Source organism: Agelaius phoeniceus, chromosome 1, assembly GCF_051311805.1.
Source record: "Agelaius phoeniceus isolate bAgePho1 chromosome 1, bAgePho1.hap1, whole genome shotgun sequence".
Lineage (NCBI taxonomy): Eukaryota > Metazoa > Chordata > Aves > Passeriformes > Icteridae > Agelaius > Agelaius phoeniceus.
In genome coordinates this window covers 140,281,642-140,309,153 of record NC_135265.1, presented here as the reverse complement: position 1 = coordinate 140,309,153, position 27,512 = coordinate 140,281,642, and the positions used below count along the sequence as shown (strand labels likewise).

General features: G+C 35.3%; 1 protein-coding gene across 3 annotated transcripts in view; it reads right to left on the bottom strand.

Moving 5' to 3' along the window:
* The window catches only part of CSMD3 (CUB and Sushi multiple domains 3), a 594,913-nt gene that overhangs the window by 288,561 nt on the left and 278,840 nt on the right, over positions 1–27,512 (bottom strand). For all 3 annotated transcript variants that reach the window (XM_077188509.1, XM_077188511.1, XM_077188512.1), the window contains 2 exons: positions 21,094–21,197; positions 14,983–15,095 (listed from right to left, as the gene is read on the bottom strand). In XM_077188509.1, coding sequence (XP_077044624.1) covers positions 14,983–15,095; positions 21,094–21,197 — 217 coding nt within the window. The remainder of the gene's footprint in view (positions 1–14,982; positions 15,096–21,093; positions 21,198–27,512) is intronic.

Sequence of the window (27,512 nt, the reverse complement as noted above, 5' to 3'; positions counted from 1 at the left end):
GAAGAGACAGGAAAGGAAGAAGAGGAGGAGGGGTGGCCCTTTATATTAAGCAGACTTTCGATGCCTTAGAAATTGAAACTAAGGAAGATGGAGTTGAATGCCTATGGGTAAGAATTAAGGGGAAGGCCAACAAGGCTGACACCCTACTGGGAGTCTGTTATCATCCACCCAACCAGGAAGAAGAGGTAGATGACTTATTATATAAGCAGCTAGGTAATGTTTCAAGATCATCAGCCCTTGCTCTTGTGGGTGACTTCAACCTACCAGACATCTGCTGGGAACTTAATACAGCAGTAAAGAGGCAGTCCAGGAAATTCTTAGAATGTATGGAGGACAACTTTCTGTCACAGCTGGTGGGTGAACCCAGTATTCAAGAAGGCTACTGGAGCATGCAGAAAAAAAATTAGGGAGCCTAAAGCTCATTTTGAACTTAGAATGGTAACTTCTGTAAAGGATAACAAAAAATGTTTTTACAAATACCTTAATGCTAGAAGGAAGGGGAAGACCAGCCTTTGTTCTTTATTGGACAAGGGAGGGAATTTAGCATCTGCAGATGAGGAGAAGGCATTAGTGCTTAATGCCTACTTTGCCTCAGTTTTTAGTGGGAAGATGACTTGCCCTCAAGACACCTGCCCACCTGGAATGGTTGAAGGTGTCAGGGAGCAGAATGGTCCCCCCATTATCCAAGAGGAGGCAGTCAAAGAACTACTGAAATGCTTGGATGTTCATAAATATATGGGACCACCACCAGATGGGATCCACCCCAGGGTAATGAGAGAGCTGGCAAATGAGCTTGCAAAGCCACTCTCCATCATTTACCAACAGTCCTGGCTCACTGGTGAGGTTCTGGATGACTGGAAGCTGGCCAATGTGATACCCATTCACAAAAAGGGTGCAAAGGAGGATCCTGGTAATTATAGACCAGTCAGCCTGACCTCAGTACCTGGCAAGATAATGGAACAGTTTCTATTAAGTGCCATCACACAGAATTTACAGGATGGCCAGGGTATCAGACCCAGTCAGCATGGGTTTAGGAGGGGTAGGTCATGTTTAACCAACCTGGTCACCTTTTATGGCCAGGTAACCCGCCTAGTGGATGTAGGGAAGGCTGTAGATGTTGTTTATTTGGATTTCAGCAAGGCCTTTGACATTGTCTCCCACAGCACACTCCTAGACAAGCTGGCAGCCCATGGCTTGGACAGGAGCACTCTTTGCTGGGTTAGGAACTGGCTGGATGGCCGGGCCCAGAGAGTGCTGGTGAATGGTGCCGCATCCAGCTGGGGCCAGTCACCAGGGGTGTCCCTCAGGGGTCTGTGCTGGGGCCAGTTCAGTTTAATATTTTTATTGATGACATGGATGAGGGTTTACAGTCTTTCATTAGCAAATTTGCAGACACTAAGCATGTGTCGATCTGTTAGAGGGACGGAGGGCTTTGCAGAGGGACTTGGAACGGTTGGATGGATGGGCAGAATCTAATGGGATGAAGTTCAATAAGTCCAAGTGCCGAGTCCTGCACTTCGGCCACAATAACCCCCTGCAACGTTACAGGCTGGGGACGGTGTGGCTGGACAGTGCTCAGGAGGAAAGGGACCTGGGCGTGCTGGTTGACAGTTGGCTGAACGTGAGCCAGCAGTGTGCCCAGGTGGCCAAGAAGGCCAATGGCATCCTGGCTAGTATCAGGAATAGTGTGGCCAGCACGAGCAGGGAGGTTCATTCTTCCCCTGTACTCAGCACTGGTGAGGCCACACCTTGAGTGCTGTGTCCAGTACTGGGCCCCTCAGTTTAGGAGGGACTTTGAGATACTTGAGCATGTCCAAAGGAGAGCAACAAGGCTGGTGGGGCTTGGAGCACAAGCCCTATGAAGAACAACTGAGGGAGCTGGGGTTGTTCAGCCTGGAGAAAAGGAGACTCAGAGGTGACCTTATCACTCTCTTCAACTTCCTGAAGGGTGACTGTGGTGAGCTGGGGGTCGGTCTCTTTCTCCGGGCGAGAACAGACTGAACAAGAGGACACAGTCTCAAGCTGTGCCAAGGGAGATACAGGCTAGAATTAAGGAGGAAGTTTTTCACAGAAAGAGTGGTCAAATACTGGAATCATCTACCCAGGGAGGTGGTGGAATCACCATCCCTCGATGTGTTTAAAAAAAGACTGGATGTGGCACTTAGTGCCATGATCTAGTTGAGGTGTTAGAACATGGGTCGGACTCGATGATCTTAAAGGTCTCTTCCAACCTAGAAATTCTGTGATTCTGTGATTCTGTGTTTTGGATTTGCAATGAAAATAGCATTGATGAATCACTGATGTTTAACCTACTGCTTGCACAGAATCTAGGCCTTGGGTGCTTCTCATGACCCTAATAGTGAGGAGGCTGTGGCAGCACAAGCCGGAGGGGTCACAGGCAGGACAGCTGATCCCAGCTGACCCAAGGGATAGCCCATAGCATTTGATGTCACACTCATCAATAAGAGCTGGGAGAAGGAGGGAGACAGGGACCTTCAGAGATACAGAGCTTGCATTCCCAAGGACACATTTATGAATAACATTGTTAAACATCTGCCTGACAGTGGGAAAAGGAAAATGAGCGCCTTGCTTCGTTTTGCTTGCATGTGCAGCTTTTGATTTACTTATTAAACTCTGTCTCAGTCCATGAGTTTTCTCACTTTTTTCCTTTTGGACTGTGTCCCTCATCCTGCTGCAAGGAGTGTGAGCATGTGGGATTTAGGTGTCTGATGGGGTTAACGGCAATAGTCAAATATAAACAGGCAAATCATTATAGCATTAAAGCATTATAGCTTTTAGGCATTTTCTCTGGAAATATGTTACAGAAAATGCCAACCAACAGCAAACTGAAATAAATGCCAGCAATAAATGCAAGATACACTCTACACTAATACGATATAAGTAATTAATAGAAATTTCTCAGACTATCAAAATATATGATGAAAAGGCCTGCTGATGTAGTTGTTTTCTAGCATAATAGCACTCACAGAAATTAATTATTGACTTGGAGGAAAAAGAAGGGAAAAATAATATTCTCAGGGCATATGCTTGGCAATATGGAAAACCCAGAAGACCAAGTTAGTAAAGTGTAACATCTCAATCAGTTATGCTTATTCTTTTGAATGTTTCATCTGGAAAATAATTGAAAAAAAAAATCTATACATACATACACTTTAAGTCCTGACTGGATTCTAAATATGACTTGCTTGCATCTACCTGACATACTGAAATATACAAAACAAAACTACTTTACCCAAGCAAGACGCATTTTCAGCCCACTGTTTCATGCAATGCAAACAGATGAATAAATTAAGCAACTACTATGCCATGATGTTATTTCAGTAGATAAACAGATGGAAATCTTACTTCTGTCACCCTTTCACAGGCTGATGTAGCAGGAAATGCATCTTTAGTGTTTTGAAAGCTGACATCTCCAGAGACTGCTACACACAGACCTTCACCACTGCAAGGAAATTGATGCAGTACAGCCAGGAGGGGAGCCTCCATCAACTCAATGCAAGTGTAGTAAAAGGCATGGATTAATCAGGCATGGCAAATTCTCAGTGTTGTAAAATGTGTGGAGAAAAGAGGTTTGAAGTCAGGAATCACGACCAGTTGGTAGAGAACACAAAAAACTATGCACTGAAAATAAGGAGGTAGATTCACTCAGAGATAAGAAAGGTATTAAGTATGGACAAAGAACTCTATATTCCTGCCACTTTTTAGAGCTCTTCAGGTCAAGATTTCCTAACTGCTAATCTATCATGTTGGGCTTTTAAATTCTACCCTTTGGCCAGGAGAATCTTTAAAATGCATTAATTGCTTTATTATTTGTGTTGTTTTCTCTTTCAGTTATAGAGATAAGGTTCATAAATGCTTGTAACAAAATTCTAACTTAAGCTGTTTTGAATACATTTTTTACTCCCAATCAAAGTTACTCTCTTATAACATATATGCTTAATGCAGAATACAACAAAACTGATGGCAGTTAAATACACACTGAAATACTGCAGACAACAAAGAGTAACAGCCACTTAGCCCAGTGTCCTGGTTTAAGCAGTAGCTAATACTTAGGGACATAGCAAAAGATGACCTTTCTACATGTAATGTATTCATATTGCCCAACAGACTAAGGTCAGAGCAGTGAAAATCCTTCCAATTCTTTATGGATAACACTATCACGAAAGGTTGAATTGCTAAATGCTTTTAATTAAATATTGTAAAGCAGAAAGAATGACCTACAATTTTATTGAACAAAATTAAAAAGTTGTGGGAGTCACCTTCAAATAAAAACTTGTCTGACCAGTTCTCCACTGACAAGAGGGGAGTTGTAGAAAAGGATCATAAGTCGTATGCCACCTTCCTTTTAACCAAACAAAATAATTAAGTGCAATTATGAATATTAAATTGACTTGTTGAAGCCAAATAATCTCATTTTTAAATCAACTTGGAGAATATAATATTAAACAGCACTACCATGGAGAATCAGAATAGTTAGGGTAGGAAGAGACCTCTGAAGATGACCTAGTCCAACCAGAGATGATCTAGCCCAATAGCCAAATCAGATTTAAAACTCAACATTCAAAAAGAAGATTATATGCAAAAAGCACCAGTAAATAAATATTTTGGGACATAGAAAGATGAAATGGAGAAAAAGCATACAATTTCATTTTCTAAGAACTTGCTTTAAGACTGAAGACCAATTTTCACCAATCTGGGAAAGTTAACAGAAAAATGAAAGTTTCTCAACACCATAAAAATACACCTTCCAGAAATTGTTTTAAAAGACATCCAAAAAACCCTACATGAAAATACATTCTGATGCAATGACTTTTAGAGACACATCTTATTGTTAGTTTTAAATGACGTGAGACCAATATATTTGCTTTGAATGATTACAGAGTTACAAGAAGTACTGGTAAAAATTTAGTGAAAAGCTAAATTTCAGTGGCTGCATAAAATGTTGTAATTTCTTAACCCTCTCCTACTTTATATTTTTAAGACCTTCTTTATAATGTAACCTGCATAGCCTTTTAAAATCTCAGAAATACCACATAAGGTTTTATGAAAGATCACATCTGATGCAACATTGATTTATATTTGTTGCTATAAATTTTATGAAGTATATAATTTTGAATATTTAAAAAGTACCAATTACATAGTAACATTTGACTATTTGTTGGATTTAAAATACATTTGTGTGTGTTTAAATGCACATGTATACAAAAAATTGCACACAATCTCTTGATTAAGGGTAGACAATCGCTAGTAGAGCAGCAGTAGTCTTTTTCTTCAAACCCAAATGCAAAACATATATCCTGATAAAGATAGGAAATTTCTTGTTTCAGCTGTTAAACAAACATGAACTTTTTTAATAATGAAGATGAACTATTGCAGACTGCAATGTCAAAAAACTGGTTGGAAGAAATTAGTAATTAAAAGCTAATATCCCAATAACAACAACAAAACACGCAAAAATAACAACAATTAAAAACAAACAAAACCACAAAACCCAAACAAAAAACCCCAAACAAAACAAAACAACCAAAAACACATCACGAAACTTCAAGGTATGCATCAAAGTTTTGGAAGAACTTATTTTCTAGGGAACAACACATGATCATTTGTAAACAGCCCTCTCATAACCCCCAAAAACTATCAACTAGTATCCAAATAACATATGTACTCCATCTGAAAGAATATTAAAAGCTTCCAACTTGCCTAGCTGCCATAAAGCAATAGTATAAAACCTAAGTAATTTTTCTGTACCTATGATTCTATGAGAACTTGGGTCATGATTCAAAGTGCAGGTTGAAAATCTTAAGAAATGTCCAATTTCTTAAGGTGATTTTAGTAATGTAGGACAGGGATGCAAATACAATTTCTATTTTCAGAAAGAGTTCCAAAAGACACCTGAAAAGTACAGATGTAAACCTGAGATGTAACAAGACTGTAGAAATTATAATTAAGCTTAAATTCAGCTGACACATGGATAAAAATTACATCAACAAACCACCATGTTATTTTTAAAGCAAAGTCCTGCATTATAAGTCCTGCATTATAAATCCACTAATGCTTTCCAGAAAGATTAGCTGGCATAGAGATGAGAGAAATTCTGTTTAGGTGTACTATTTGTAGTTCTAAAAGGGCATTTGAGGAAGCCCAAATGGAAGGTTCTTACAGAGATTAGAAACTCTTTCATAAAATGACAGGCTCTTTTTCTGCATGTTAGCTTAAAATATAGTTAGTTGATGGTAAAAGTAAATGGTCAGTTCCACCAGAGGAGAGAAGTCATTAATGGACTTCTTCTGTATCTAAACTGTTTCACAGAATCACAGAATAGGTAAAGCTGGAAGGGAGCACAGTGAGTCATCTGGTCCAACCTCCCTGCTCAAGCAGGGTCATCCCAGAGCACAATGCCCAGGAGAATGTCCAGATATTGAATATTTCCAGCTCTTGAATAATTCCAATGAGGGAGATTGCAGTGCATGGTCACTGCACACTAAAGTTCTTCCTCGTGTTCAGGTGGAACTTCCTTCATACCAGTTCTTGCTCATTGCCTCTTGTCCTATTACTTGGCACCATCAAGTAGAGCCTGGATCCATCCTCTGATGCCCTCCCTTCAATTACTTATAGACATTGATGAGATCCTCTCTCCAAGATCTTTTCTCAAGATTGAGCAAGCCCAGCTCCCTCAGTCTTTCCTCATGAGAGAGATGCTCCAGGCCCTTAATTATCTATTTTGCCCTCCACTGGACTCGCTCCAGCAACTTCATGCTTTTTTTTTGCTGAAGATTCCAGAACTGGACAAAGTACTCCAGATGTGCCTCACTAGGGCTGAGTAAAGGGGCAGGATCACCTCTGCTGACCTGGTGGCAATGCTCTTCCTAATGCACTCCAGAACACCTTCCTGGTCACACAGGCACACTGCTGGGCTCATGGCCAGTTTGTTTTCCAGCAGGACCCCCAGGTCCTTCTCCACAGAGCTGCTTCCCAGCAGGTCAGCCCACAGCCTGTACTGGTCCATGGGGTTATTTTCCCCCATGTGCAGAACCCTGCTCTTGCCTTTGTTGAATTTCAAACTCTTCTCTGCCCATCTCTCCAACCTCTTAAGGCCCTTCTGAAGGCCTGGACAGCCCTCTGGGGTGTTGGCCACTCCTCCCAGCTTTGTGTCATCAGTCAACTTGCCAAGGAGGCATCTGCCCCTTCATCCAAGTCATTGATGAATAAGTTAAATGATACTGGGCCCAGTATCATTTAACCTTGGAGGACACCCTTAGTGAAAAACCTTCAACTAGGTTGTCACTGATTATGACCCTCTGGGGTCTGCCATTCAACCAGTTCTCAATCCACCTCACTGCTCACTCATCCAGTCAACAGTTCCTGATTTTGTCTATCAGGATTTTGTGAGAGACAGCATCAAAAGCCTTCCTGAAGCCAAGGTAGACAATATCCACTGCTCTCCCCTCATTGATCCAGGTAGTTGTTTCACTGTAGAAGGCAATGTTTGGTCAAGCTTGATTTATCTTTAGTGAATCCACACTGAATACTTCTAATCTAACACTTCTTGTCATCCATATGGATACAGATGGCCTTCAGAATGAAGCGCTCCATTGATGTGAGGCTGACTGGCCAATAGTTCCTCGTGTCCTTCTTCTTGCCCTTTTTGAAGACCAGGGTGAGATTTGCTTTTTTCCAGTCTCCAGGCACCTCTCCTGATTGCCATGACCTTGCAAAGATGACTGTGAGTGACCTTGCTACGGTGTCCAGAAGCTCTCTCATGGACACATCCTGCCAGAGCTCATGGGCTTGTGGATGTCAAGTTTGCTTAGGTGTTATCTAACCCAATCCTCCTTCACCAAGGAAAAGTCTTCTTTCCAAGACTCCTTTACCCTGGTCTGTGTCAGAGAACCCTGAGGGCTGATCATATTAGTGAAGATTGATGCAAAGAAGGCATTTTATAACTCTGCCTTCTCTGTGTCCCCTGTTACCAGGGCTCCCCTCAATTCACTAATGGGCCCACATTCTTCTTTTGTTTTTCTTTTTTTATTCATGCATTTTAGGAAGCTCTTGTTGTCCTGGACATCATTGGTCAGATTTAATTCCAGATGGGCCTTGGCCTTCCTGGTCTCTCATTTCTAATTATTCTGACAATCTCTCCATATTCATTCCAAGAGGCCACTTCCATCCCTGCTTTCATCTCCTGTGTATTTCCTGTTTATGTTTGAGTAGTGACAGGAATTCTTTATTTATTCACACACATCTCTTGTCTCCTCTGTCTGATTTTTTACTTTTTAGGATGCATCATTCTTGTGCAGAGTTGGATGTGATGCTTGGACATCAACCAACTCTCTTAGACCCCATTTCCCTGTGGTGCTTTTGTGGAGATTCTTCAAGGAACATCTCCAAACAGACTCAAGTCATCTCTCCTGAAATCAATGGCTGCAATTTTACTTGCTGCCCTGCTTCCTCCTCACCCAATATTGAACTTCACAATCTCATTTCCACTACAGCCAAGGCTGCTCCCAACCTTCATATCACCAAAAAGGCCTTCCCAGTTCAGTAGAACGAGGTTGAGGAGTACACCATTCCTTGTGGGGTCCTCCAGTACCTGTGTCAGAAAGCTGCCACCAATGCTTTCCAGGATCCTCCTGGATTGTCTCTGCTCTGCTGTGTTGCTTGTCCAGCAGATGTCAGGATAGTTAAAGTTATTGTCTGACAATATATTAGAAGATGGAAAACAAGACAAGCAGTGAAATGACAAAGCTTGCTGATGATAGCTTACACAAAACAGTAATGAGGACAATTACCTGTGAAGAAATAAAGGTCCTGCAAAACCAAGTAAGCAGTTAAATGAAAGATTAAATACATTGTATTTTCTAGGAAAAATTGAAAAAGCATCAGATAAAGCTAGTAAAACTACAGTGAACAGAAGGAAAAACTTCTTCACTGAAATGTCCTTGTCATAAAATATTTAGAATGCTAAAATTATATGTGAGCTTGAGAGGAAAAACAGATGAAATCATGGATGAAAAAGTCCATCAAGTTTTACTTACTCTAAATACACTGGATTTAGGAAGTGTCTATGCCATAAACTGTTAGGGAGTAAGAAAATATTTTGTAGAAGTATCACTATATAATTTCTTGCTATTTTTTTTCTTATGTTGTATCCAGTTACATGAATCTTTCTTCTGCCTCTCTAAAACTGTTCTCATACTCTTTTAATCTAGGGATTACAAACAGGAAATTTTATGTTGAATGCATGGTTTGAAAATTAGATAAAAATACTGTTAACATATTTGGATAATGCTGACTGAGTGGGGTCAGAAAAAGTCAGTGGTGAATTGTGGCCATCAAAGCAGGAAGAACACAAAAGTAAAATACACAATCAACTACTATCTTGGCATTAAGTTAACAAGGGAAACTGCCACAAGTTTCTGAAATGGATACACTTTTGCTCAATATGTTCAAGAAATACCTGAAATAGAAATGATCTATTATTATGAATTATAAAACTTGCAACAACTTTCAGCAGATGTGGAATCAGTATAGAGAATTTTTTCCTGTATTAGTAAACTGTTGGTAAGTAGTGTTGCCCAAAAATAAGTGTTTAAATTTTTGAAAAATACAAAGCAGTATTTGTATTTAAGAATTTGAACTAATCATGAAACTTACATGGATTAAAATAATTTGCATGGATTTTCAACATTAGTGTAAATCTCTGCATGTCATTCTGCAAAACAAAGTTAGGATGCACAAGGCATAGAACTGAGGCTAGAATCCAATGAAATAAAAATTTATATGATCCTGTTGAGTTAATGCACCACAAAACACACAAAAAGAACAAGCACATGATGAGAAACACAGAGAAGAGTGGATAGAAAGGCAACAGAAATCATCAGAACAGTGAAAATACCACAAGAGAATATACCATGAAATTTATAAAATTGAACAGTTCAGAAAGTAGAAATGTGTCATAGATTTAATTCTTGATTTTGATATGTAGAAAGAAGAAAAGCTTTACTTCCTCCATCCTCACAAAAGGGGGATTAAATAGTATTTAACTGAAGAAACACATCAACTGTCTTGTGAAACCCAAAACTACACAATGAAACTGTCCACAGTCTCACTGAGGTTTAGTTGTTTTTTTTGTTTGTTGGTTGTTTTTTTTTTTTAATTAGCCAATAATAGGAACAGTAAAATGAAAGCTATATTTTTCTCTTGGTAGAATGAACGTGAAGGCACATGTTTCATAGATAGGCTAATTTCACAGTTTGTCAAAGTGAGACCTTCCTGAAGTCTGTGTTATGGTAAATGGTTCTTATTTCACACATTTGAAATTCATGTTTCTAGACATGGGGGACTAACAATGGATTCAGATAATTCAGTATTCTGTCACCAATAGAAAAGCAATCACTGTTGGGCAGTTAGTTATGGAAAAATATCTCAGTGCCATCTGTGACAAAAACCCTCAGATGTATCTGAAACTCAGTGCTTAGTGCTAGGAAAATAGGATAAAATGTGGATCACAAACTCCAGACAGCTGCCCCAGGCTCCACTAGGATCCCAAGAACTCAGGAACAAGCCATAGAGCTTGAAGCAAGATGAACGTCATGCTTTAAGCAAAAAGAAATCTTCTGAAATACAGGATGTCAGAGTGTAAACCCCATATCCTAAAGTTCAGTCATCATTGTGGAAAATGGTTAGTTTTGTCTGTTCCAGAAGACTCAAATCTGACCTAAACAGAAATTCAGCTTTCCCACATGATGCTGATAAAGCTAATTTTTACTATGTTTACATTACTGATTTCATTCCCTACAGCATCTTTTCCTACTATTTTACACCATGAATATTTACATTATTTGTTAATCCAAAAAATTTTTGTTATACAGCTTATGTTGAAAGACGGTATAAGGAATATCTTATATTTAATCTTTCACACATGTCCCAAGTTGCAAAAGGAGACAAGTGTGTATGAAAGCTATTACACTTTGTATTTTCCATGAAATATAATATTCTATTGCTAGATTATAAAAGATTTTGTGAAATCAAAATCTGCAAAATCTTATCTCAGAAAAATGGGTTTCTTTGAAGGCTCTGCCATGTATTTGTCTCATATTTTGTGCAGGTGTTTTATACTCAATTATAGATGAAGACCATTCAGTTCCAGTGTTTGAGTATGTTGGAAATTGTTTCTCTACTACTACTGTTTAGCTACATATTTCTTTTCTCTTCACCATGCCTTTGAGAATAAAAGTGCTACTGTGACAATATGGTACCATTTTCTGAAATATTGAATGATCCTAAGCATTCATGAAACACTCTAACATTTAAAACTATTAATTTGTGGTTTCTTTTCATAGTAATGATATGGGAAGTCTGAAAATCCATTATTTATTTGTTTTACTTGTTAACTACACAATCACCAAAGTCTGATCTCATTTTTAAAGAAAGATTTTCAAATAATCCCTAAAATTATGATGTGAAAATAATTCAGTTAAATTTCTAAATATTCCATGTTTTTACTTAATAAAGCTACACATACATTTGAAGCATGAAACAGACCCAAAACTATTTATACTACAGTGGCTAAGAGATAAAATATTGTCTATAATGAGACAGTGCTTGTATTTCTGTCCTGTCTAATCCCTATATTAATTATTCTACCTTTTTAAGTAGTGTTATTTTATGTGATACGGGAAAAGAGATTTCAAAACAACAATTAATATTTATTTACTTTAAAATAGTCTCATAAATATTTAATTTTTAATATTTATAATGTTATCCAGCTATTAAAAACCATGAAATAGCTCCATGTGCAACACCTCAATGTGTAAGTAAACAAAATTTCACAAAATCTACCTAGATTTTATCAAATGGCAGATACATAAAAGAGGATCATCTGTTAGTTCTTGTAATAACATAAACTTAAAAGAATTACTCAGCTAAAAACTGATAAATACAGATGTATTTAAAAATTAATTTTTCTAAAACTAAAAATGACGTGGCATATTCAGTTCTATTCCAGTCAGAAAGGAGGTGTCCTTCTATCTTGCACTGTAAGCAAATATACCATTTTGGGGAACAGTGGGGAAAGGGCACTGGGTGATGACATCCCATAACCTTTTGCTCCTCATATTCTATGTAGGAATTGGAATGATCTTCAAAATGCCCAGAATCAGATGCAAATGTCACTAAGATTTAAGAATGTCTTCATGAATTTCTATGGGATGAGGCATGGATATCTCCACTACATCTAGTTAGTTGAGTCTGAGAAGCACAGAAGCAGATCATCAAAACCTTTTAGTAGTAAATTATTTTAGTGTTAGTAAGTACTGTTATAAGTACAATATCAAGTAATTAACTCCAGCATAAGTAGATCAGTAAAGTGAAACAACAAATACCCATATTATCTATATGCATTTCATTGTGTTTTAGTGGTTTTACTTTGAAAAAAGCTTTACACGTTCCTGAGAAATGCCCATTAGCAGCTGAAGCACCACAGCAAGGCTGTTCCTGATGCCATTCAATTGCATCTTATGAATTACCTCAAACAAATGTAATTTGTGCCTTTCAAGATTGCTCCATGATGAAAACTAAAACAAGGGCAGTGGGAATGATCAGGAGAAGATTCAGTTCAAAAATCAAACTGCTGGATCTACGGTAAAATGCTAACGTAATTGTACCTGTCACGGGAGCAGAAATTTACAAGACTTAAACACATATTAAATACATGTAAAATAAATACAGTATCAACCATAGCTAGCTGTCTAAGTGGATAGTAGAATTTGTGAGGTGGAAGAGGTCAAGTTAAAGTAATACATTTGATCTAGTAAAGAGATGAACAAGCAAGTTAAGCATACATTCTAAAGAGTTAATGAAATAACTTAAACTGAAATTTCCTTTGACCCTGACTTCTAGAAATCATCATTCTCATAAGTATTTCTAAAACTTCTCTGAAAAGGGAAAATTCTTTGCAACTTTTTTATTCTAGTAAATAATTCAGTGTTATATCACAGCCCTGAGTGCACTGTTCTAATGCAAATACTCAGTTTTACCTCACTGGACTTTCTCTCAACTTCCAATTCATAAATTTCAAAACTTAAATTGCAGAACTGTTGCTAATCCAAAATACTACCCATTTATGCATCTGTTTTCAGTGCCTACCCTCATTACTAGAAAGGACTTAACACAGTTTTAAAACCAACAGAAATAGCAATCCCCTAAGACATGATTTGCCCTTGATACCCTTTCCATTTTATGACCATTGCCTAATTTCTGATATGTCTAATAAACACATCCTCTCAGGCATCAAAATGAAGGCAACTTAGATAAAAAAATTATCCCAGACTCTGGATAGACGGTGAGGTGGTGGTGGGGAATCCCACAAAATAAACCCAAACAGAAATAAAAGGAGGAAAAAAAAGGCAATCCCCCCACACAACCACCACCACAGAGCACATATTCATTGTTTGCTTCTTTCAAGTGCTATTTAGTGAACTAACAAAAATTACCATTGTAGGGCAAGAGAGAAATAGATTCAATATCTAGGCATACAATCACAAAGTTGATTATATGGAGATGCTGTTGTGAATGTTCACCCCTTCTGTACCCTTCTACTTATTCATATTCAATTAATTTTATTCTTGCAGAACTATAGCTTCTAAGAATAAATGTAACTCATGAATAAAAGAAGACATAGGATATAAGAATAGACAATAATCCTCTGCCTTCTGCAAACTAAAACTGCTGCAAGTAAAACTAATTTTATCAGGAAAGAATCATGTAAATAAAAGAATCGACAACTTGAGCTCTGCAAGTTAGAGTTCAGATCTAAACCCCACCCTTTTCCACTCAAATAGGGTTCTAGTTTTGCTGTATTAGGAAATTATTAAACTTGTTTATACTAATCCTTCTCTTGCCCCTTTCAATAGCCTGAATTTGGAAATCCTAGGTCTTAATTATCACCATGCAGCAAAGTACAAAGATCTTCTTATCTTAGACCACTAGATATGAATATCTAGAGAGCACAAGTGCACTTGTACCACACCACTGTGGAGCTTTACTTTACACTACAGGAAAGTTATGGACAAAAAAAAACCAAAAAACTCCAGCAAGTCACACTGTGCAGGTTTAGTCACAAAATGCTCATTCACTCCATCTGCTGATTCTCAACAACATCAGCTCCATTTCTAATATGTACAATCACTGGTTTACCTTTTGTCTCCCCTCTCTCATTTTCTGATGAATAATCATACTTTCTATTATCTGGTTTTGGTGCTAGACAGCAAAAAAAGTTCTTGTAAGAAAGACATACATCTGTGTCAAAGGTAATATAAAAAACCACCCAACTAATTCTTTAATAGAAATGCTTGTATATATATGTTGTACTTTAGCTTTTTTTTTGATTTTGCTGTTCATGCTCTATAAAAACTGTATGCCCTTCCAGAGGTATCAAATAGCAACTGATGGTTTATATAGTGCATTATGTACTTTAGGAGCATAAAGAATAACATTGTTAGGTTTTTCTTGGTCCTGGCTCAAAACTTAGTAGTAATTCAAGTCGTTCACTCACAGTGGTTTTTTTATGTTATGATAGACATTCATTTTCAAAAGAATATAGGAAGTATTCATTTTGTTTTACTCATTCATCTTTAAATAACCACAGAATTATTTCATTTTAATAGCTGCCAATATTAAATAAGAGAAAATAAGAGTAAAGTTATATGTCAAAACTCAATTGCTGTTACAACACATCAAACAAATGCTTGTGTTTCATGTAACACAACACCTTTAAGAGTTTTTGGGTTTTTTTGGTTTTTTGTTTTTTCTTTTTACAATTCAGCTGATATTTTTCTTCTTTTTAAAACTGACAGAACTGGAAATAGAATGCATCCACTCACTAATATGAAAGAAAAACATTCCATAATATTGGCCTAGTTTTTGGTACACCATTCCATTTGCTTCCAATGATGTCATTACCTTTGTAGTTAACCTTGAAACCAATTGAGCCCACACTTTCATCCGTTTGAAGGTGCAACCACATCTGATTGCTCATGCTCACAATTAAGTCAGGTACAAAGCTCCCGGTTAACCTATAGATAAAAGAAAATTTCTGTAAAGCCATTCAGCATTAAGTAAGGAGATTTTTTTTTTCTTTTTGTAAGAAATCTAAATAACTGCCAAGCATTTTTTTTAATATTTACTTTTAAATTCATTGCATTCAGATCACACTAAATTAGTTATTTACTAGCTGGCCCACCAAGACAGCTCTCACATTTCCAATGACTGGAAATTTGATAGAAGTCTATAAGCACATGCAACTACTACTTATGTTGTATTGAAATATTTTATCTCACTTTCAGTTGCTGCTTCAGAAAGAAATACAATCTCCCTAATCCTTAACCTCATCTGACAATCCACTACCCATGTACATGAAGGCATATCAACAGCAGTGTCCACTATTCAGGTACATGAAGGCATATCAATAGCATTAGAAGCCCATATTGAGACATTAGAGTGATTCCTTGATTTTTCTAATATGCAACTACCCACTTTGAAATACAAGTCTTCCATATTTAAATGAAAGCTGTCATTTTTAAGTAGCAACATTATTATGAAGGCTCCTGTGTTCCCTGCACTTTTTCACCTCCTCTCATCACCTCTTCTACAACAAAGGAAGAACAGCCTAAAAAGAATCAGAATCAGCTGTTGTCTATTCTTTCATTAAGAAAACTAACAAATGTCACAACTTTAAAACCTTCTACTGTTACAGGGTGTTGATTAATAGAAAGAAATAAACCTGATTTTCTTTCTTTTCTTTTTTTTTAAATTTTAATATTGTTTGCAAAAACTTGCAAATCAGTGCAACCCTAAATGTTGATTCTATTTGCTGAATGAACAGTGTGATAGCAATAAAGAAATGTTGTGAAAGCTGCAGTTTTATGCTATACTGCATTTTTTCCCCAAAATTTTGTCTCAGATTTTGTTATAGTTTATTATCTGAAGTGAAATTCTGAACAGTTTCCAGATATTTTTTATTCTTGTAAAGTGGATCACAAGCACAATACTGTATAGCAGTGAAAACTGTTCATTTTTTGAAGTTCTAACCATTCTTTAAAGCTAGCTGAAACTTAAAATGGACTATTTTAAATGCATTTTACAGTTAATTTTAGTTCTTCCCTCTGGTCTTTTTTAGCTTCCTTCTCTATTAAATAGTCTGCTGTGGGAAAAAAACCCACGTCTGTTTCCCACATCTGTGTTCACAGATGGAGCTACTAGAAAGACTCTTGCCAGAACTGAACAAGTAAATGCCTGGCCAAAATAACATATTAACTGCTCATTCCTGCACTAAGGGAAAGTGTCTTCAATGAGTTCAGTCTTTGCCAAATTAGTAGATTAACAGGATGTTTCTGAGAAACAACACTGATGTAATGGCTAACAGAGTTTTGTAATTGTCACTGGTGACTGACAGTATGTATTTTGACTATTAAGGGCATTGAGAATGTTAATCTCTCTGTTGTGTCAGACAGAATGTTCAGCATTCCCATTTTCTGAAATTAATTATAAATACTTTTTTTTTTTATCCATAGTTTTACAATAAATACTTTCCAATTAAATAGTACAGGAAGAAAAAAAAAATTTGAAAATACATTTATGAAAAAAAGCCAAGAATAAATCAAGAGAACAGAAAAATCACTTCTTGATCTATCTTTTAAGTCCTTTTTTAAGTCCCTGTAAAACATTTAGGAATGGGCCACAGAACAATAAGATCCAGAAAACCATTATTATATGAAGGAAGCTATTTAAAAAAATAATGAAAGTCTGCAGTGGAGAATTATTCTTTCTGTCCTTCTGGGGATTTATGCAGCTTCCTCTACCCTGTACCTAGATTCCTCTCCTGGAAGTACATGTTCCCTTTTAAGAGCTGAAGAGTGAACACTGAGTGCAGTAGAAATGGAAGTATGTGATTATGATGTCTCCCTTTTTATTAAACAGCCTAACAGTTACAACACTCAGCAGGGTGTTTTCCAGTTCTTCCTCTACAACTCCAGAACTACTCCTCCCACATCCTAGTGACATATATTCTCCCCCTGAGAGAGTATGCTGAAGATTGGGTTTGAGGACATTCAGAAGATTGTGACACTCTCCATTTGTTGAAGACAACCTGTAATATGAGATTAGACACATGCACACCCAACACAGCAAGCGTACTAAAAGATTTAATTTCACGATTTGTATGCAGGATTTTCAAAAGGCTTGTTACAGGAACCAGTGCCTATATGGATATTGCATTAAAAGTCACTGCAGTAATTGTCAGACCAAGCTGCTGAAAGCAAACTTCCAAACGTCCTGAAAAAGTGCTGTGACTGATGTATGGAGTCACCATTTGTTTTCCTTCTTCCCCTCTATCCCTTGGTAATAACACTCAACACTGCTCCACCTTGCATTTTAGTTTCATGGGAAAGCATTAAGAATGGCTTCATATCAGTCATCTTTTCCAACAGACTAAAAATATTATAGCAATCAGGTTTTAATTCACTTGGGTGCCAGGCTCCCAGGCTGGAGCAGACTGTCACATTGCTGGCTGCATGGATGTACAGGCTCAGAATCACAGCCACCAGAGAAACTTAATGGCAAGTACTGAAAAGGCTTTGGAGTTTAGCTCCTTCTCTGATTTACATCAGCAGAATAGGATTAATCAGGACTGCAATTACATTTTAGGAACCTAATTCTATTGAAATGCCACTTAACTTCCGTTTTTGCTTCTCAACCTTCCTCTCAAGCAATGCCCAGTAAAACTATCAGATTAAACACTTGGATAAGTTTCTTGATTAACCCTGATAAATTGGAAGATAAATGTTTTCACATTATTAACACATAAATGAGACATATTTAAACCAATGTTCTTTAGCAATTTTCCAGGGGAAAGATAATCATTTTAAAATTTAAAAACCAAAAAATTAAATGATACAACAGCTGATTTATTTGCTATGCATCATATCTCAGACAAAGTCTGCATGGCTCACAGGAGAAAAAATTTACATGGTTTTTATAGTACTTAATTATCGTCCATCTTCTGTGTAATTTTTTAATGCATTTTAACCCTAATAACTTCACCATTGATACTTCTGATCACAGAATAATGATTCTATGAGTAAACAAAAAAATATACTTGTGGCTTATTGTATAATGTTACTTAATATTAAACCCCCATAAATTAATGGAGTATTTTTTTGCTTTTCCAGGATCTTCATAGTAATCATTCTTTAAAATTATTTACCTAGTTAGTTACAGTTATTGTATGTTAAGACTCCACAATTCTAATTAACTTTTTTAATTTTAAAAAAATACTCAGGATTCTTTATGTTTGTGGCAATTTTAATAGTTTTTAATAATTCCATCATTTCTCCCCAATCTAAGGTACATCATCAGAAATACTTTTATGAAATGCTAACATCTTCAATGAAATACACTCTGGGCAGACTGCTCTACCTTGTTACTCAAAATTTAAAATATCGCACTTTGCCTTAATGCATTACTGTAATTTAGTAACAATACTTTAGTTAAACTTTAATAATAATTTATAAATTGGCACTCAATAAAGGTTCGTTCCACAAGAGAGACTATTCCATATAGCTTAGGAATTTAAGAATAGCTGAAACTAAATTCTAGCATTGTCAGCAATATTTTTTTAATGATTAGTACTGCTTAAAAAGTAGAGATTACAGTACTTCCACACATCTCAAATTTATTAGTGGTAGCAATTAACTCATCTGCAATCCATTAAGAGACTGCATTATCCTAAAGAAATTGCACCATAAATACCTGGCCAAATGCTGGTCTTTTCATGAATAATAATCCTAGAATCAGATAGTTAGGTTGGAAAAGACCTGTAAGATCACCAAGTACAATGGTTAAACCAACACTGCCGAGTCCACCACTAAACCATGTCCTTAAACATCACATCTACACATGTGAACAACTCCAGGGATGCTGACTCCAATACCTCCTTGGGCAGTCTCATCCAGTTCTTGACATTGGAACAATGTCCAATCCTTCTGACATAGTCAGGAAAACAAAAAGCTGAAGAGAGTGTTTCCCCTGATAATCGAGAGGAGAGAACTGGTGACAACAAATATGGAGAAGGCTGAGTTACTTCAGAGAGTTCTTTGCCCCAGTCTTTATTGGCTGTCAGGTTTCCCATTTCTCTCAAGTACTTGATCCTCTACATGGGATTTGGGGGAGAGAGGTCACTCGCACTGTAAGCACAGAGCAGGTTCAAGACCACTTGATGAAATTGAAAAGTCACAAGCCTGATGACATGCATCCCAGGATCATAAGGAACCTAGCTGATGTTGTTGCCAGGTCACTCTCCATCATTGGAAAAGCCATGGCAGTCACATGGTTACAGGAAGGAGGAAAACATCATTCCTGAGAGAAAGGAAGATCCAGGGAACTACAGACCCGGGAGCTTCAGCTCTGGGTTTACCCTCCAGCAGAGGGACACTCCTGTCCAGCTTGGTGTCATCTGCAAACTGACTGAGGGTGCACTTAAACCCCTTGTCCAGACCATTAATGAAGATATTAAACAAAATAGAACAAAATAGAAAGGATAGAATGATTACAAAACCAATTAAAAATAGAAGGCCAGATAATCTATCACCTGGAGGATAAATCTAAAGGGGAATTCATTAGAAAAATCTGTAAATCTTAGTAAAATCGTATGTTCTGTTTGAAGTTTTGCAATTACTGATATGAATGAGGTAAAATTAGGACAGAAAAAGAGCCAAAGCTTGGGTTTAGTGTACTCAAATGAAACTATTTCTTTATATGATTCTTTTGGTGAATAATGGAAAACTATGTAAATTTTTTTAACACATTTCCAATAAATATACTGCAGGGAATATAATTCTAAAGAATCCTAATTTTTTATTCTTTTGTTTTATGATTAAATATATTTTGTACTAAACTTGTATCACATTCTTGTCTGTGTTTAAATTATTAACGCATTTCAACTAATTATAACATCAGGTATTTGCTGAAAGGTCCGTTTATTTAAAATTATTACCTAAATATTATTTGGCCTTTAAAAATATTTTCTAAATAGCAGATAATCCCTTACAGGCAAATTATGGTTTTTAAGCATTAGAGCACTTTTTTTTTTTAATAAAATTAACTCAGATTTGAAAAGATAAATACAATGTACTTTAAAATACATTAATTTCTCCTACATGACTGATTTATTCAGACTAGAACTAGAGTTATATAAAATGATTCATTATAAGGCCTTATTACAGTGTTCTGCATATTTTTAAGTCACTGTGGAACAAACAGAATCACTGACTTTTAACACTGTCTTGAAAATTTTACAAACTAATACAATTCTGGATTTGTCTTCAGACAATTGTTAGTATTATTGCCACAAGCTAAGTATTTGAGAAATATGGATTTTAAGTTAATCAATGATTGTTAAGAATATTATATATCTATATATCTGGGCTCACACATTCTAGAAAAAATGTCCACGAATGATAAAAATCTATTCAATACTCAATGCTGGTTTGCAAAATGTGGTTTAGGTAACACCCTATTCAGCCTTTCTCTGTAGTAATTTTCTTCACTATGTTAACTTGCTCTTCTGAGTTATCTGTAATAGTCACTAAGCAAATTAAGGTCAAGACACTATAGTACATCTTTTGTCATGCTAACCTTGCTAGAGGACTGTAAAATTTGTGCACAAATTATCCATATATCTATTTTCAATTATGTTCTTGTACACTTTTAATTTGAGCACACACAAAAGGGAGAACAATACTTCCTAAAATTTACATATCTAAATGTAAGTTTCCACACCATGCCTTTCAAACTTCTGATTTGAGTTCATCTTTTTCTTTTGTGATGTCTAGGTCATCTCTTTCTGACTTCAGAACAGTAAACATATAGCAATATATTTACACTGTCACCTTTATAATTTTAGAAGCTCACTTAGTTTTTGTTCAGATTTATCTGATTCAAATAATTATTTAGTCTCATTAAAACACATTAATGACATTCTTCAATGTACACAAACTGTAAATGCAAAAGACTTACACTTGAAGTACAGTTTTAGGATCACCCACTTCTCCTCCATCACCAATTGTCAGTGTGTCATAGCCAATCTCCAGATCAAATTCTTCAAAATTTATCTGAATAACCTACAAAATAAAATAAGTAAGTATATTTTAGACATAAAGGTACTTGAGAGATGAGTCTGCAAATTAAGCTTTTCAGCAGTGTAAAAAAAAGTGATATTCCAATTAATAATTGCATGTAAGTTAAGCATATTTCACAATAAATTAGTGTAATTAACCCCTAGGTTTTGATTCATGAAATGTGAATTATAATAACCCTTTAGGTATCATCACTCTGCTGACCTCCTCAAAGCACCATGATTTCACTTATTTATGTAGTTGTTACATGTTTATTACAGTTGTGGGTAATCACATTACATTTTGATTAGTGTATACTCAAAGGGCAAAAAAACTAATTGCCTTATGTGCAGTACCACTGTCTTCAAATACCAACTGAATAATTGTACATCATTAAGTAAATGCAGTGAAGGTGAAGAATATCATTTACTCCTGACATGTATAATCTGGCCCAAGTAAGATAAAGAGGTATGAAAGGTAAAAGCAATTCTCTTAATTCATGAAGCTGAGCAAAATACAACTATCAGAATCATGGCCATTTTTAATATTTATATTATTATATTTAATATAATCTATGCATATTTCTGCTGAAGGATAAAAATTTCAGCACAATGAGAAGAGAAGAGAAGAGAAGAGAAGAGAAGAGAAGAGAAGAGAAGAGAAGAGAAAAGAACCATGTTTCCACCCATGTATTAATCATGGTAACTCTGTCTTTATTTCCTCAAAATTTCATATGGATAAAAATGACAGAATACTTATATGTAGGAATTTTAATACTGTAATAAATAATCTTTTATTACAGTTATAATTGAGAACTGAGAGCATTTGTGTTTAAAGATGTGGATGCCATTCTGATGGATTATTATCATGTCCTTGAAAGCTCCTGTTCCTTTGTTACACTGGGGTTCTGGTAATTGAAGGAGGACGTGTTTCTATGAGCAAAAGCCAGTACGGGCAAGCTGGAAACTGACGTATGTTCCAAGAACTGCAATTTGTTCCAAAGGGAGGAGAAACACTTTCCTTTACAGGTCTAAGTGGTGATATAAGTACACTGAAGAACAGCCAGTTTGGCACATTTACATAAATAAATGCCTGTGTGTGCATGTACATGTGTACGTATATGTGTGCCATACCCCAGGAACTGCAGTCAAGTACAGAGAGTTAAGAGGGTGCAGATGGAAAGCATGTGGAAAATTGCATAGGCAAGCAGCTGATTTGCTCTAATTGAGTAAAGAGGAGAAAACTACACATAAATCTTCTTAATCTTCTTAGTTGGAAAAAATATTCTGGATATTTTGTGCTGCTCTAGCCACAAAATTTGTAACACGAGACATAAGAATTTAAACTGAAATCCATAACTACATTTAAGGCTGACACATATTTCACTCAGAACTTAAAAAAACAACCAACCAAAACCAAAAATCCCAAAACTAACAAAAAAAAAAAGCTGTTATTTTTGGTCCACTTTTAAATTATGTGCAACTAGATGTGCAGCTACATCAGAACAGAAGACTCCACAATAAAACATGGGCAAATAATGTTAGTATTGAATACAACTTGAAAGCATATTTCACTTACAAACAGTAAAATACATTTTTAAATAATATTGCAGCAAAACTATCAATACTATTTGCATAATAATAAGAAGAGGAAGATAGTATAAAAATTGTGTAACTAATTCATGATCAGAAATCTTAATCCTGTTTTCCATTAAAAACATGAAGAAATATAATTTCATTATTTTTCAATTTTTTTTTTTTGTGAATGCAATGGTAATATTTTTTTAAATTAATATCCTTCTAGGTATTTTATATTAGTTGAGTATTACCAAATTGATACAAAACATCTGTTCCTTTGCAATGGAAGTACTTGTCTTCATAAGTTGTGTCAGAAAGCTAAAAGAGATTTTCTTTAGCACAATCAACATTATCCCTTTTGATGCATATTTCATCAGAGGAGAAGATAGAGGTTAAGGAAAATATAAGTTTCAAGGTATGGGGTTTTTTAATTAGTAATGACAAAAAATGTTTTCTTTATTTCACTGCAGAAAAGTAAGATCTTTGTCATTCTTTTTTAACAATGCCTACAAATAAAAAAGTAAGAAAACTCTGAAAAATATCTTTCTCATTGAAGAATATTGTGGAACATGGAAAAATAATCAAAACTGATTTTATTGTTCAAATCATAGGCTTCAGCTTCAACCTTTGCACTAGGCTTCAGCTTCAATCTTTCCATTCATCTGTAGTGAATATCCAAATTATTGATGACTTGGTTCTAATCTGGCTGCTCTGATATAATCTCTCACTTTTCTACAATCTGAATTTATTTTCTATGATAAGAAAATAATTTTCTTTTTCCATGAAAAGAGAGCTTTATTTTTAATCAAAAGAGGTGTACATTTAAAAAGTTTATAATTTTTTTCTCCATTAATGTTTTTCAGAGAAGGATGTTTAATTTCAAGCTTTTGTCTCACTCTCTTTCTAACTCACCTAAAACTATGACAATGGGATAGGTAGGACATCGAAAACTGTAGTTCTATAAAGCCACATGTGCATAGCTTAGTCTACTTCTGTCTTGTATAATATTCTGTGAAACAGTCACATTTTTAAGACTATAAGAAGCAATGATGTCATTAATGACTTCAAAAATGTTAGAATGTAAAAAAAATATGTTGTAGGAACTGACTATAAGTAATTTGAAATATTAACATTTGATAATCTTATTCTTGTGAGTCTATTACCTAGATTTCTTCTTTAAAGTTTGTTTCAACTGAAAATTAGAAAATGCTTCATCTTTGTGCAAAATTGACACTAGTAAATTAAAATTAGAAACAGCAGTCACCAAATAGAATCATATTTTATGTACAGTAGAAAGTAAAATATTATTCCTTGAGACAGTAAATAATTTTGTTCACCATGCATACCCCTGCTGGAAGAGGGTTAAAACCAGTTGCTAAGGCCTACTCTAAACAGTCTATAGTATCAATGAAGTATTTCATAACTCCAGGTCATTAAAAGGTAAATGAGCTGTATTTCAAACTTAGGTTTAACATAACCTCACATGATTCACAGCACAAATTTTGGAATTGGTAAAGTAAACTTGCCATTTATTTAACAAATGTGCTTGTCAGCTGATATTGAAGATATTTAGTTTTAAGGGAATTTGCACAAATTGAGCAAAAGTAACATATAGAAACAGCAGAGCTGTCAATATCCATCAGGAAACTAATTTACTACACATGTACTGTACAAGCCTTTACATGTTCCGACTGTAAAAATAAACCCTGGATACTTCTTGGAAATTCATCCTTTGACATGCAAAGTACACACACAATGTACAATACAAAATGTTCTTTAAATCCTTCCAAATATGCCAACGAGCAAGAAAATAAGTAGTCTTAAGGCTTTGTTTTCAGAGTCCTTGTTTTACAATGTCAGCTTTAGTTAGATCACATTCAAAGTCAGTTAGACTTGCAGTGCTCATAATATTGACTATTCCCTTTAGAATATTGAATAGGTTTTTTGATTATATCAACATTTAAAGTTGATTGTGATGGAACCTTTCAAAATAAAAAGTGAAATTTGGGTAAGATGAGTAAATAACTTAAAACATTTTAATAAACTTTCTAAAAAGTCTTGTTTTACCAGTTATCTAACCGTGTCTTTGTTAATTTTTCTGAAAAATCTATAAATGGCAAACCAAAGTTGGGTAGGATCCTTGAATTGCTTTATTATTAGAGTAAAATCTTAGGAATTATTTTAATTTTTAGTCTGTTTTTCATAAGAATAAACACTTCAGGGAAAACTGTGATGATTTATTGCTTTATTCTACATATTTTTAAATCAGACTAGCATTATTAAAGTGTGCTATTGATCTGGTTAGTAGATGCATAGCAATCAGAAGCACAGGGACAAGTCTTTTTCTTGATCTATACATTCTAGTAAAGCCTATTTTACCAATTTCCCAGAGCAAGATTAAAGCATTAATATGAATGAAATAGGATCCATGGGTTTTATTGATGTATACAAACATTGATCATGCTATAATATATTTATGCATTTATTGCATTTATCCACTGCCCCACAGTCTCTTTCAAAGCTGAATAGAAAAAATGAGGGACCACAAAATATTTTCAAATAACAAGGTATAACATCAGGGAACAATATTATGAACAAAAATATTCGCTAATGATATGTCTGAGCTGTAAGATTCTCAATAATAGGATTATACTACCAAAAGTTGGTTCTGGAGAGCAGAAGAAGAAAATTTCAAAGATATCATCTCATACAGTTTTCCACCAGTCTTGAGCTAACATTTCACACATAATCAGTCAACTAATGATATCAGATATGTATCTGTATGGCTTCAGAACTAAGAAGAATATCTTAAAATTAAGCAATATATTAATTACCATATTTTCTTTTTTTTAGAAAGAGATACTCAGTAGTCCCTACAAGTTATTTGCCTTTATAACAGCATTTGTGATAAATTCAGCAGGTATCAGACTGCTACAATTGTTCTGATATAGGCTAATAATATCTTGAATTGTGTTCCAGAGGATATTATTAAATACATCCCTATATACTACTATGAGGAAAAAGGAATTTTGCATTTCCTCTTCCTCCATAAACACACTTTATAAAAAACCTGTACCTTTTTTTGTTTTGTTTTGGATTTTTATTCAAAATAAAATATGCTGACCTGTGCACAATTGCCTAAAAAAAAAAAAAAATTAAAAAGTAGCTAAATAGAAGGCAAAAGTCTCTCTACATCCTGGGCTGCTCTTGCTACTTATAAACCCAAAAACAATAAGCAAGTTTTAATGCCTGATTTAAATTGAAGTTATAAACCTAGACAGAAATAGTAATAAGAGACAGTGAAACTAATAAGTATTATCCAGTCTCTACAGAGAAAAAGTAAAGTCCTATCTGAAAAATAATTTTCTGAAAATTGTAACTATGTACTCTGGTCTCCAATTATTTTGTAAGAAGTTTTCCAAAGGAATCATTGGGAGCAGAGATCTAATTTCTAACACATTTCTGTAGGTGTACCTTCTTTGTGCCTTGGAATATATCCTTTAGAACCCACTCCTAGGGCAAAACACCAGCTCAGAAGAAAAATGCAAAAAGGTTTTATTGAATAGTTAATGACTACTTTGAGAACTTCCTAGAGTTTTTCAGAGAGAGCATGCTCAGAAGGATCTGTTCCAGACAACAGATTTTCCAGACAGTTGTTCAATATGTGTACCTAGTTCCTGATGAAATTACCTCCCTGAAGATTTTCCAAGGAAGGTAGTGTTCCAGGTGAAGTACTCAACTTTTAAAAATTTCAAACCATCCAAAGCAGAATGGTGTGTAACAGAGGCAAGTATAAGTTTCTCAGAACTGCTTCTGAACAGGAAGAATAAAGACACAAAGTTGAAGGTACTTGTGCATCTCTTATCCTGAGTCTTCCAATGCAAATATAACTCTAAAAGTATTTTCAGATGTATAGTAACATTTTCCCTCCATAAAATGGGACATTCTACCAGTAAAATAATGATGACATTTCTTTAGATGTAATGATTGTTTTCTTCTTACAAATGTAGTTAAGTATGAAGATAAGACACAGCTTAAATGAACTATATATTAGATAATATTAAGGAATAAATATTAATTAAAACATCCTTCCAAGAATGTAACATATCTAAGACTGTTGTGTAACATAGCAATAGTTTAATTGGTTCTTTTGCAGTTACATGTTATGAGAACAAAACATAAGAAATCCACGTCACTGAAAAATATTCACAAGATACCTTTTTTCTCGATTTTTCATTATTACCCTAGCAAGAAAAAAAAACTACCTAAAGACTCTTAATGATGTCTGGTTGCCTTTGTCACTTGTAGAAGTGAAATTAGGCAAGGAGAAGAAAACACATCCTGTTTGTATCTGTGTCCTCATATGCCCTCAGGATGGTTAATTGCTTTTGTGCTGAGGATCTCTGAATACTTCCCAGTAAGTAAATAATGGGCATTTATATCTGATGGTACAAGCCAAGGAAATATCACTGTCTGATGATCAGCTTTATCACCATAATTTTCCATAGAATCACAGGTCCTTCAATCAAAATAATTCTGTTATCATACATTTGATCATAGAAGAATAGTTTCAGAAGGAAAATATATTGAATCAACCATATAAGACTTAGACATAATTTTATCTAAATTGTTTATACTAGGTATAATTTTTTTTAATATTAATGCTACCATGGAGTAGCTAATCCTGGAAAATTAAGGACAAGAAAATCATCAGGAGTAGTCAGCATGGCTTTACCAAGGGGAA